The 12,992-nt window shown below is 34.8% G+C and overlaps 3 protein-coding genes across 13 annotated transcripts; 1 reads left to right on the top strand and 2 right to left on the bottom strand.

Moving 5' to 3' along the window:
- Window positions 1-939: 939 nt before the first annotated feature.
- LOC123210677 lies at window positions 940-3,205 on the top strand. Of its 2 annotated transcripts, none has more exons than XM_044629151.1 (6): window positions 940-1,121; window positions 1,210-1,315; window positions 1,671-2,028; window positions 2,195-2,654; window positions 2,744-2,799; window positions 2,883-3,205. In XM_044629151.1, the coding sequence occupies exons 1-6, from the start codon at window positions 1,079-1,081 to the stop codon at window positions 2,922-2,924; spliced, it is 1,065 nt and encodes a 354-aa protein (XP_044485086.1). In that variant the 5' UTR covers window positions 940-1,078; the 3' UTR covers window positions 2,925-3,205. The 2 variants fall into 2 exon arrangements, with proteins under 2 accessions (XP_044485086.1, XP_044485087.1); XM_044629152.1 differs by having other exon boundaries at window positions 947-1,121; window positions 2,888-3,205.
- An 88-nt stretch (window positions 3,206-3,293) lies between these two features.
- Window positions 3,294-7,576, bottom strand: LOC123210679 (ubiquitin-conjugating enzyme E2 2-like). Of its 10 annotated transcripts, none has more exons than XM_044629164.1 (6): window positions 7,301-7,576; window positions 6,068-6,201; window positions 5,944-6,000; window positions 3,957-4,046; window positions 3,784-3,872; window positions 3,294-3,633 (listed from the first exon to the last, which is right to left on the bottom strand). In XM_044629164.1, exons 2-6 carry the CDS (start codon window positions 6,081-6,083, stop codon window positions 3,505-3,507), a joined length of 381 nt encoding a protein of 126 aa, XP_044485099.1. In that variant the 5' UTR covers window positions 6,084-6,201; window positions 7,301-7,576; the 3' UTR covers window positions 3,294-3,504. The 10 variants fall into 10 exon arrangements, with proteins under 10 accessions (XP_044485099.1, XP_044485096.1, XP_044485090.1 ...); XM_044629161.1 differs by having other exon boundaries at window positions 6,068-6,208; XM_044629155.1 differs by having other exon boundaries at window positions 5,944-5,969; window positions 6,068-6,208; window positions 7,301-7,563.
- Window positions 7,577-8,285: 709 nt separating this feature from the next.
- LOC123210678 (ubiquitin-conjugating enzyme E2 2) lies at window positions 8,286-12,692 on the bottom strand. The gene is made up of 6 exons (XM_044629153.1): window positions 12,509-12,692; window positions 11,463-11,596; window positions 11,300-11,325; window positions 9,821-9,910; window positions 9,636-9,724; window positions 8,286-8,655 (listed from the first exon to the last, which is right to left on the bottom strand). Exons 2-6 carry the CDS (start codon window positions 11,585-11,587, stop codon window positions 8,527-8,529), a joined length of 459 nt encoding a protein of 152 aa, XP_044485088.1. The 5' UTR covers window positions 11,588-11,596; window positions 12,509-12,692; the 3' UTR covers window positions 8,286-8,526.
- Window positions 12,693-12,992: the final 300 nt, after the last annotated feature.

The following is a 12,992-nucleotide window of genomic DNA, read 5'->3' on the forward strand; positions in this document are numbered from 1 at the left end:
TTATAAATAAGGGTGAAAAGAAAAATGATAAAAAAAGATTACAATAAATCAAAAGATTGAGATTGAATGAAAAATCTAATGTGCATAAGAGAACGGTTAGACTTGATTAATGTCATGAATGTATCAATCTAATAAAGATTGATCGATCTTGACTGAAAGTATATAAGTGTATTCGACATATTGGTCAATCAAATGATGAAAATTTTGCACAGAGCAATTTTGACTGAAATTGCGTTTAGTGGTGAATGAAGGCATGTGATCGTTGTGGGGGGTGGTGACAATGTGCTAGTGGTGGTATTAACTGTCAACATGCAATGTTTTATCAATAGACCATTACTTAGTTAATTTTCATTAACTAAGTAATGGTAATATAAATGAGGTAATTTGATAATCTTATAATAAATATAAAAAATTATCCATTTGGACAAGAATATTTATGATCATTATTCTAAATTACACGCTTTAAGATATCTCAAGGAATTATTCTAAGGAGCGAGCTCGAAATACGAGCTCGTATGGGCCTGCAGAAGCGATCACGAGGGGGCCCAAGTGCCAGTGAAGACGAATTCCCATCCCATCTTAACCGTAAAGCAGTTTCAACGGCTCCAGATTTGAAATTCAAATTTTAAATCAGCGAGCGTTTACAGGTCATTAAGTAGGTCCCATGGGGCGCCCAGCCGTTCAAAGTTCCCCGCAATCATCAACAACACCCGTTTGAAGGACCAAGTCCCACCTCTCAACATTATAGATATGAAATCACAAACAAATGATATTATCACACGTCAATAAAAACGGTGCACATTACCACAGAGGAACACAAGTTTGAAACGTGCCAAGTTCAAGTAGAGAGTATCAAAATTCAGTACGCGAAGGAGAGTGGTGAAAAATGTGTGAGTTTTGACAAAGATGAGGTGGTTCCTAAATTTTCCCGCTCAGTGTACAAACGGCAGGAGAACAGCAGCTTCTCTCTCCTTTTATAAATTCCAGAGTATTATCAATTATGGCTTAGACCTTAAAACAATCACGATTCACAGGTTTCACGAGCAATTCTGAAGTTACACTAAATTGAATTGAAGTCATGGCCGAGACCTTGAGAGAAGAAGAACCTACTGTTGTTAGTGGTAGGAATATTTATATTTGAGATTTCTTTTTCTAGTTTTTTTTTTTTAAATAATTACGATGAAATTTTATGTTATTGAAATATTACAGTAAATACAACGAAGTCGAAGTTGAGATATCCCCTACGATCGGCGGTCAAATCGAAGGCGGAGAAGGTGCCAGTGGCTGAATCTGCGAATTCTTCTGCCAGTAGGAGGTTTATTTCATTTACCTTCTTAGTATCTTTTGCTTAGGTTAGATAACGAACTGTATAGTTGAGTATTGTTTTACAAAAATTTTAGAATTGGTTGTACATTTTATTATGTGATGGTTTTAGAGAAATTATAGTTAATTTCGGGGGATTTAATAATCCTTCGAAAATTTTTGCTAAATTTAAACTTTGGTGCATCCAGCGAAATGATTATCAATTTTTGAATCCGATTTCACTTTAGGTTTCAAACAGTAATTACTCTTTGGCGATAATTTTCTGTTCTTTGCTAAACTTGAAGCCCACTTTGTTATGAACTTAATATCCCTAGCTAATTATTTGATTGGCAATTTTTTTTTTTCAGGGGAAGAACTGAAGCACCTACAAGTAAAAGTGTGAGTGTTCTTGATCTGTCAGGCAAGGAAAAAGCTGGTAAGCCACCTAGAAGGCTCTCTGTTCCTGCTAAGTCAACAGTGGGTTCAGTTCCAAAAGCAGTTGGCAACATCACTCCAATTTCCGAGACCAGAGCTAAGCGATCGGTTAACGCACAGGGGAGAAGTGAAACTCCTCTATCAGATGTTTCCAGAGCATCAAGCCGAAAAAGGTTTAGTGCTCTGTCATCAGCATCATATTGGCTTTCGCAGATTAAACTATCCGAATCTGCTGCTAAGCACTCAGTTTCACTGGGGTTTTTCAAACTTGCCTTGGAAGCTGGATGTGAGGTGTGTCATTCAGATATATAATTTATTCATATAATTTATGATGTTTTATTGGATTATTGCTTGCTGATAGCTTTCTCGCAAAAAAAAAGTTTCAATATGCTTTTGCTTGTTGTTAATAGATGATAAGAGATGATTTTCACCATTTGTCATTCATTCCTTGAAATAGCCTCTTCAGAGAATGCGAGATGAACTCAAATCTTATGCTCGCCGTCATAACCTGGGTGTACTGGGAGAAACTGTTAAAGAATTATTTGAGAGCTATAATATAACAGAAACTTCAGAGCAATTGCAAGTTTCTGAAGCCTTTTCACAGGTGCCTGAAGAGGGAACTCGTTCATCTGATGATGAGGTTCATAGCTCTTCTTCTACAGACAGAACAAGGAAACTAAAACCCAAGTCCTTGAACACTGATGCTACTCAAGTTTCCACCGTCCCTGTATCATCCAAAAAGGAGGCTACCACAAAGAAAAATCCTGCAACCGGTATCAGGGCATCTTTGAGTAGGAATTCTGGAAATACTAGATCAGTTCCAGAAACAGGAAATGCGAAGACACAGAAGAAACCACAGAAGCCTACTAAGGGGAAGGACAGTAATAAACAGAGAAAGAAGTCTACTGAGGAAGAAGGCAAGTATACAATGTTATTTCCTGTATAGTATTTTATAATTATACTGAGGGTGACCCAACATTTTGAAAGATATAACTTTTATCTACAGGTACAGTTAGCCCAGCACTTTCAGAGGATAAAGTTGAAGGGAACAAAGAAAATATGGTGAAGTACCCAGCTTTCAGAGTTAACTTAATCTGGCTGCGTTTACTTGCTATATGTTTTGATAATCTTGATCCCTTTTCTAGTGCAGGATTCGACGCCAGTGGAAGATATCTGTGTCTGACTGAGTGATATCGGCAGACACTTCAATCCAGAAACGCCGGATCATATCATTGCATACAATTTTAGAGTTTCTTCAGTGTTTGGTTGTCGGTGGTTTCTTTTGTATAGGGAGTTTTAAGGTTGTGTGTCATTCTGGTGTGAAGAAAAGGTAATTTTTTATTTTGTTTGTCTTTGGATGGTTTTTAACTGAAATTGTGTCTAGTAGTATAGAGTATAAATTGTATTTGAAATTTTCATGCTTGTTTGTTTTTCTTCTTATATAGTACTTATTTGGATCTGATTTTAATTTGAATTTGTTGAATTGACTATCTGTGCTAAAAACATATGATAGTGAGTATCTCTAGATTTGAATGAAACTGTGGCTGAAGCACAGATACACAACACACACAACAGTCTTACTATATAATACGGATTAAATAGCTCTAATGTTCAAATTATGAAAGGGGATGGTATTTCAGATACAGATAGGGTAAGTTCAATAGCTTCAGACATTGTAGGTAATGAATTGGGAATGTTCACTTAAGCAGCATGCCCTAGAAAATTTCAGATTTAATATGTACCACCCGCCAATTGCCCATGGGGCGGCTAGTCTGCAGTCCAGCTCTGCTCCACTATTTCCCTTACTCTCCGGTTGTACTCGCGCTTGTTCTCACTAAACATCCGAGCAGCTTCAGAGTTCGCAGGAGAGTTTGGATTGGGATCACAGAGCAATGACTACAAAAAGAAATTGATTGGAAAATCATCAAATGTATATCAAGAAGACTGCGACTAATAAAATAATCTGACACCTTAAGTTGCCCTCTTTGTATCACAGGTCTATCGTTAGAAATGTTTTTAGACATTGCAACAAAATATTCAACAGACCTGGACAGATGTGAGTATTGCAGCTACATCATATATGGGGCTCCATTGGTTTTGTAAAATGTCCAAACAAATACTTCCATCGGCATAAACTGTTCAAATGAACAGCTTGGTCATAACTGTTGAAGAAACTCTCATGGGAAGTAAAGAGTAAGGCAAATTTCACAGTGACTTAGTGTTTGGATGAAACATTCGCGAAACAAATCGCACTGTTGGAGCTTTGTTCGGATAATCCTCTGTAAACTGAAGACTCAGTTTGAATGTGCCTGAAGACATTGTTATTATTATGCTATGATCAATTACTGAACAATTTCATATTGATAAATAAACAACAAAATTAAAAACAATTTTTTTCAAACCCAGACAAAGCAATAATCTGTGTTTTTACTTTCTTTTTAGCAGCTCAAATTTTTACTGTTTATATTTAAAAGATATAAAATTTATTACTTTTTTCCCTTAAGTTTTAAAAACTAACAATTTTATTCTTATCTAAAGTTTTTATACTTTGAAAAATAATATTTTTACCCTGAAATCTAGAGTTTTTATATTTTTCAAATTGTAGCCACCCTCTATAACTTTCAAAAACAGTAGTTTCACTGCCACTCTTAAACTTTAGCTTTAGACATCTCTTCCGACGTTCTCTTCTGCCTCCTCTTTCTGCTCAACTGACAATAAAGATAGTGTGATAAAGAGATAAAAAATCTCTTCGTCGCACCATCTGCCTCCTCTTTCTGCTCAACTGACAATAAAGATAGTGTGATGAAGAGACAAGATCTCTTCGTCGCACGTTGGTGCGACGAAGAGATCTTTGTCTCATGGTTGTATAACAAAAAAGTCTCTATCTCTTCATCACACCACCTTTATCGTTGACTCATGAGAAGGAGAAGGTTGGAGAGAACATCGGAAGAAATGTTGGAAGCTGAAGTTGAAGAGTGAGGGTAAAACTGCTATTTTTGAAAGTTCTAGGGGCCAGCTGTAGTTTGAAAAATATGAAAACCCTAGGTTTGGGGGTGAAAATATTATTTTTCAAAGTTTGAAAACATTGGATAAGGGTAAAATTATTAGTTTCTAAAACCTTGGGAGAAAAGAACAAATTTTATATCTTGTTAATATAAACAGTAGAATAACCGTTTTATCCTTACTTCTAATAGAAAAAATTAACATAAGTTGGGTCATGGGTGGAAGTTTGGATTTTTCAATTGTTGTGGGTGTAATTTTGAATTTGAGCTAAAACTTGGGTGGGAAATAGACCTTTGCCTTTCTTTTTATCCTATTCAAAGTCAAATTCACTCCAAACAGCTCAGAAATAAACATCAGTTGCCTAAATAAGCTGATATAATATAAGCAGACAATAAATATTATATTTCCAATCTGAATGCAGATTCTGGATTAGCATTTCTAAAGAATCAATAAACTCAAAGCGGGGCAGTACCCAGGCAGTAATAACAAAAGCAGAGGCAGTATAAATCCTACTATTAATAAATTAAAACTGCTCCAAACTAATGCCTTGCTTCACCAATCCGAGGAGCAGAAAATGACGACTAAGATTAAAATTTTCTCTAGTTTGCAGTTTTCATTCTTCTGAGTTGTGGTCTGTTCTCTAGTTGGAGTTCAATATAAACACTTTATGCCACATAACTTATGTAGTAGCATATCCACCAATAAACATTCTACTATCTAGGACATGGACAATGCTAAAGCCTTAAAGTAGCTAACTGATCCCAAAAACAGTTTTCAGAAACCTAGGGAGTTTTATACATTGACGATCATTCATGCCCTTTATGGAGTTTTTATAAGAAAAGCAACTGAATCAATAATTTGAGAAGTGATGATGAAACTCAATGAAGATTAAGTTGTTCATCTGTGTTGTAATTACAGGTTTTGTCATAGATCAATTCACTAATTACCATTATAGAGTGAGGGAAATGGGGCTATCATTGAGATTCTGAAATCATCCGAAATGAAAAACTGTACCGGGATAGCCTAAGTTACAAGCACAACAGATTTGGTTTTAACAATTTCAAGAATATGATATAAAGTTCAGCTGGAATTTTCAAATCTTTCAATTCTCATAAGCAGATGCAGATAGTACAAAAGCAAACCGGAATAAACCATTCAACACTTTCCCTCCCAGTAAAATGCTTCAGTAGCAGGATTACTCACCTCCGTCCCATGGAGTATCATCAGGGCTGCATTCCAAATCAGACAAGATACCAGAACCTGAATTAAAATGCGTAACTTAGATAACACAAAACGATATTGGTTTGACATATTGTTGTACACTCACCCAAATATGACAGCATTCCAAAGCATAATATTGTTTTCTTCGGGTGCCCCACTGATGCCAGCGGGTGGATCTTGTTGCAACCTCTTAAAATCTCTCATTAGCCTTTTCCTTGCGGGAGTCGACATCTGTACCACCTACAAACTAAACTTCACTAAGGTGAACTTTTAAAACAAATTGAATTCATCTTTTCACACAATTTTTTTTCATATAACTAAATCCTAAGAACATATTCAATTCATACATCTCACTCAGAATCATGAGACAAAGAACAAAATAACTGGTTTTATGTAAAACAATCATTTCATATAGCTCAATTAAGCCAAGTTTCCTCTCCATTTGCAAAAGAAAACTAGATCCCTAGCCTCCTGTCCATTTCTCAGTCTATATTTTAGGGTTTCAGCAGCTATCAAACAAAAACATATTCTTATTTATATATAACAAATGCTTAATGTATAAATAGCATTAAATGGTGACAAGTAATTCCCAGTACAAACAATAAAGATGCTTTCATTCATCTTAACAGTCCACAGAATTCATGTTTGTTCTTTATTAAATTAACAAGCAAAAATTTTGAGATCTTTCCATTATCTAATCCGATCCAACCCAGCAACCAAATATGCTGAAAGTTAAAAATAAATAAAGCATAGAATCAAGAGAAACGAAAATGAAATAATACAAAGTGTATAACCTGTACGTAGCTGATGACAGAATTTGGGAAAGCTGAGAAAGGAATCTAGGATTTCAAGTTTTAACAGAGAGAGCAAGAAAGAAAAGGAAGGGTAAATTAAAAACAGAGGGTAAGACTGAGTGTGAGTGGAGAGTAAATAAAGAAAGAGAGAATCTGCAAAGAAAGAGAAAGAAAGAAGAAGAATGAAAGTTTTTGTGCTTGGCTTCTTGTGTTGTGTAAGGTCCAAAGTCTCTGTGGTTAATCACATACGTAATAATAATTTTACATGCCTAGAACATGATATCTTATATATTCCTTATTTAAAAATTCAATCTAAAATCTAGTAATTGAAGAAATGGGAAGACGACAGGTGGGGTAAGAGAATCTTTGACTACTGCAACGAAAATAAAACATCGGCTTCAAAAGGAAATGGAATAAGGTGGTGCGGTGTGTGGAGAAATGATCTTCTAGGAGAAGCAGAATATCCCAATTCAAAAACCTAAAAAAATTCTACAATTGAGAGCTAATAGCAACATTACAGGTGCTTATGCATTATGCATATATACCTCCTCCTGTTGTTGATGCCAATTGGAGATCGTCTTTGTTGCCTCCTGTTCACTTTATAGGAAGTGCAAGCCAATTAATAAGAGCAAACAATTTTAAGCGTTTTGAATTCAAGTCTCTGTCAACATTTCTATGAAAGTATGAATTTATGGTCTAACTCAGTATCTAACTCTGAAAGCAATATTCAAGGTTCATTCCATCTCCCCTGTCTCCACCCCGATTCAAACCAGTTTCAAAGTTTGATGGTTGCAGACAAGGTTTTATGTTAACAGTGGTCCCTGGAAATTAAAACAAATGAAGCCCCCCTGGCCTTGTGTACCGATTCACTGTCTCTTCAAATTTGGATGCGCTAGTGGGGTATCACTTGATCTGCCAACGACTTCTCAACCACCAGTAGTTGAACATCACCGTTTGTGACGGCTTAACCAGTGTTAGGTGGGGCAGCTTTAATCAATTACTTGTTAACATTTCCAATGACTGTAGAAGATGGCTGCAGATTGCACGGCTCTTCATTTATGGTAACCAAGAAAGCAGTTTTCTATAATTGAAACTCTGCTGGAACAAAAATCTATGAGGAAAAACAAATAGAATTAGTCTCAATCATGTGAAACTCAGATGCCCACACTAATCACAATCTTGATATTCTTCCTGACTTGTACAACCGCCTAAAAGCATTGAGTTCAAAGCTGCAATATATCCATGACTAAAGCTTGATTCTGAAGATACAAATTCTAACAACTTTTAAAAGAAGAGAGCAATGAGGAAACACCATTGATCAAGATCTGGTTGAACATTTACAGCAGGAGCCAAGAAACAGCAGATAAATTAGGAAAACAGGAATGCTACAATTAAGAGTTTATGCTTGAAAGTGGACAGTATGCATCAGCTCTCTTTGGCAAATGGCTGGTTGTGTATCATACTACTCTCGGCTTAGTGTCAATTCTTGACTTGGCAGTCAACGACAACTTGTGTATGAAAGCATGTCAGTTGATAGAAATTTAATGCATATTGATTCATAAACTTCTATTTTACAAATGATTGAAGACAACACACTCTGAAAAGTAGTAGCGTAATATGGAGCGAATAGCTCTAAAGTTCATATATGAAAGTTTGACATGAGAAATACAGAATAAAATTCAACAACTCCTGAAGTTGGATAATGAGATGGCCATGTCCATAAAGCATGTCCTAAAACCTTCAAACTCGAATTACCCTGACCAAAGAAGAGCTAGTCTGCAGTCCAGCTCTGCTCCACTATTTCCCTTACTCTTCGGTTGTATTCACGCTTGTTCTCACTAAACATCCGAGCAGCTTCAGAATTTGCAGGGGAATTTGGATTGGGATCACAGAGCAATGACTGTAATAAGACACAGACAGAAAATCATCAAATAAATCCCTTGCTTAATGAGGACATCTTGACTGATATATGTTCAGTTGCTAGACATCTGCTACCAGCTAGGTGAATACAGCTGCTTTTATCACAATTCACCGCATAAAGAAGTGAATTCATCATACTAAATATCAAATTAAGTAGTCTATCTTCTGCCTTTAAATTTTTTTTTGCGTTATACAGGAATTTGATCTGATGTTTATCTTCATTCCATCTTTCTATACACCACAAATTCACTAAAATTAACTGCTAGAGAGAGATTGAAATCTAATATGGCTTCAAGATCCACATCTTTATATCTCTAAAAGTCTTAATTGTCAACAAATTCCAGTAATCACCCATTTAGTGACAAGTGATTAAACGTACAAGTCTAAATATTATTAAGACCATTTCCATAATCTATCCAGATGGGTAGGGCATTAAATTAAATGGCATATCATAACTATTGGCAAAATGTAGATCAAGTAATATGTAGCAAAATAGAGATGTCCATCTAAACCATAAATAGCAAGTAATGATCAACCTAAAACTAGTTGTAAATTAATACATAAAGAAGTTAACTGAAATTCGTAAATGTCCTTTGACACTTTAAGTTGCTGTCTTCTCATTTACTACACTAGAGGTAGAAATGTGGCAAGGCCAGGATACAAAAAGAGAAAGGAGAAAATGAATTTATATTGTGTATATCCTCCCCAAGTCAGTGTACCAAAGTAATAAGTTAGGAAACTATAGTGAAAAAATGAACAAGTCACAAAGAAGCAGATGAAAGCTCAATATGTCCTTTGATAAGCAGATGAGAGATAAATATTTGGAGGCACTGCTGCATTCTTTCTTTAACACCAAAGTCCAAAAACTGTAACATAAATAGCATATGTGCCTGCTCTACTAGTTAATATACATCAAACGAAAAGTAATTTTAAAAGCATAGCAAAAAGATATACAAAAACCTGGATAGATGTCAGTATAGCAGCTACGTCATATATAGGGCTCCATTGATTTTGTAAAATATCCAAACAAATACTTCCATCAGCATAAACTGATCAAAAGTGAACAGGCTAGTTAGATAGCCAATGGGATGTAAACAGTAACAGTAAGAAATTTACAGATTAAGACAATTTGCATGTTAACTTACTATTTGGATGAAACATTCGAGAAACAAATCGAACTGTTGGGGGTTTGTTTGGATAATCCTCTGAAAACTGAAGAGTCAACTTGAATGTGCCTGAAGATTTTAAAAAAAAAAAATCTGAATGTAGATGCAAACATCATTAAGCTAGGACAAAAAAAAATACATTTTCAGATTACATTTCACACAATTTTTTCAAAGACCAAATAAAAAAAAAAAGATCAGTTTCTACTCAAAGTCATGCTAATTCCAAATAGGTCATGAACAAGAACATCACTGCCACATGACACGTAACATGTTAAGAACAGAAAATCAATATTATATTTTCAACCTGTCCTTAAGTTTCTTAATTAGCGTTTCAAGCTTTGTTAAAAATACTTAAAGGGAGCACAAACCAAGCAGCAATTACCAGTGCTGCCACTATTCTAGCTAATGCCTTGCTTCATCAAATCTCAATTGTAGACAATGACTAGCAAGATTGAATTTTATCTACTTTGCAGTTCCTTTGTTCTTAACAGACATAAGTTAACTCCACTTTATTTCAGCCATTAACTTAAGCCTAACATATCAGAGGGCTTCAATGTAGAACCTTCATAGTATGGCTGTTGAAACAGATACAGAGTGACCTTTCAAGGGCAAGTTTGAGGTAAACTCTAGTATCCAACATGCATAAGTCTGTATGCATGTATAAGTTCAACACTAAAACTCCACTTTCAGCCTCAAGTACAAACTATTAATCACACTAAATGTGTTCTTTATTTGTTAGTCTGGATGGAATTTCTGCAGAGACACATAAAATAACTCTATGCCACATTTTTTCATGTAGCTGATCAACCAACAAGAATACTACCACCAGTCACAAACAATGCCTTAAAAAGCTAATTTATCCTGCAGTAATTACAGGAAAATATATTTCAGAGAACTATAGCATCGTTCATGCCATTTAATAATGAAGAATACAATCAAGATGAATCTCATTTTGTACGAGTAAAGAGGATGCAGAGCATCCTTTCATTTTCGGTCTGAAATACAGTGAAATATGCAAGTGTAGAAGTGCAAATAGTATATTACATGATGCTCAAAATTTCAATTATTACGAAGTTCACAGAATAAAAAGAAACCAAATTAATATTATAAATGTGATTACAAATGTCAATGAAAAATTAATTTGTTCAATAGTCTGTTTTTTACAGCTTTTGTCATGAGTCATGACAATAATTGACAATAAATGCCATCATACCATAATAGAAATGCAGTCACTCACTATGATACTGAAATCAAAGCAAGTGAAATACTATATGGGATATGCTTAATAGTATAAGCACAAGAGAAAAATTTAAAATAAAATCAAGAATAGAACACAAAGTCCCCCTGAATTTCAAATCTTTCAATGACCATGAGCATATGCAGACATTCCAAAGTACAATGGAATAACCATTTAACACATTGCCTTCCCGTAAAAGCTTCAGTAGCAGGATTACTCACCTCCATCCCATGGAGTATCATCAGGACTGCAATCCAAATCAGACAAGAAACCAAAAACTGCTTATCCAACCATACTCAAATATACTGATAAATGAAAAGAAATAAAATAAATAACATTAGCAAACACAAAAACAGATCGGCACTCATTTTGTTCCACTCTTACCCAAATATTACAGCATTCCAGAGCATAATATTGTTGTCTTGGGGTGCCCCACTGATTCCTGCTGGCGGATCTTGTTGCAACCTCTTAAAATCCCTCATTAGTCTCTTCCTCGCAGGAGTCGACATTGTCACCACCTGTATTACAGTCAACATTGAAAACAAACCAATTTATCTTTTCAAATTTTTTTTTTTTCAGAAATTCAATTCATAAATCTCTCCCAGAATCATGGAAGGAAAACAAATATTCATGTTTCAATACGAATTTAAACCGTCAACACCAAAACAATGACACACAGGCAACGGTCACTTGGGATACAATGGGGCATTACGATAGCGGGCAAAGGACAGGTGCAAAATGCTCCATTTCATTAAAAGGGAATGACACTGTTTTGGAGACCAATATAGAAATAAAGAATATTGCATTGTTAGCCAGTTGTCAATTTATGATTGAAGTAAAGATTCCTATATGAAGAACTGTGTAACAAACAAGCGGAGGGAAATATATGAAATATTATTCATCATCTTTCTTGTGACTGAATCTTCTTCCCTCTGTAGAACTGTTTCAGCTCATCTAATTTGAATTTCTAATTCTCAAATCTCAAACTCCCATAAGGCAACAATAAGCAACTCTAACAACAAATCCCAATCCAAATTTCTCTCCAAAAATCATTAAACGTAAAAAAAAAAAAAAAAAACCACATGATCGGTTATGTCTTCGAAGACCATATCATATAAATTCCTCAGCCTTCTTTCGATTCATCGATCAAATTTCAGGATTCCAGCCGCCAATAGGACACTTTCATACCAATTTAACATATTGTTAATCTTACAAAAACAATTAAAGGGTGCAAGTGATTCCAACAGCAAATCAAAACAATTGATTCCCATGCATAAAAAAGGTCCATAAATTAGGTCTTTCCATTGGCTTAAACAACAAAATTTATATCTTTTGCTTCCTCTAATCCGATCTAAACCAAAGATGAAATAAATAAATAACTGCATAAATTAAAGACAGAAACCCAGATGTAATGAATAAAGAGGTCTAACCTGCGTGACAACGAAAAGAGAATATGGAAAACTTCAGAGCAGAAGCTAGGGTTTCAAGTTGTAGGTCTTATTTAGTCGAATTTATTGAACACGAAATAATAAAGACTGATGAAAAATGGAGACAACGAGTGGAGAGAAACGGAAAAGAGGAGAGAATCTAAGGAGAAAAAGAAGGAGAATTATTATTTTATGCATTTGTGTTTGGCCTCTTGCGTTGAAGCCGTCCCCACTCTTTTTCAATATTTTCGAAAATTACCCTGCGGATCCTTTAATTAAATTTCGACCCATAATATCTATCTAAAATATATTTCTAATTTTCGAAATTACAAATCGACCAATCTGCTCATTTATCATATTTAATTATTTCATTATCATGAAATCAGATTAATTTTGGATTAAACTTTTCTTTTTAAAGTTTTTGGTTGAAATTTGCAAAATTACAACATTTTTTAATTTAAGAAAATGTATTGCTTAGTGTTTAGAT

This window comes from Mangifera indica, chromosome 3, assembly GCF_011075055.1.
Source record: "Mangifera indica cultivar Alphonso chromosome 3, CATAS_Mindica_2.1, whole genome shotgun sequence".
NCBI classification, from domain to species: domain Eukaryota; kingdom Viridiplantae; phylum Streptophyta; class Magnoliopsida; order Sapindales; family Anacardiaceae; genus Mangifera; species Mangifera indica.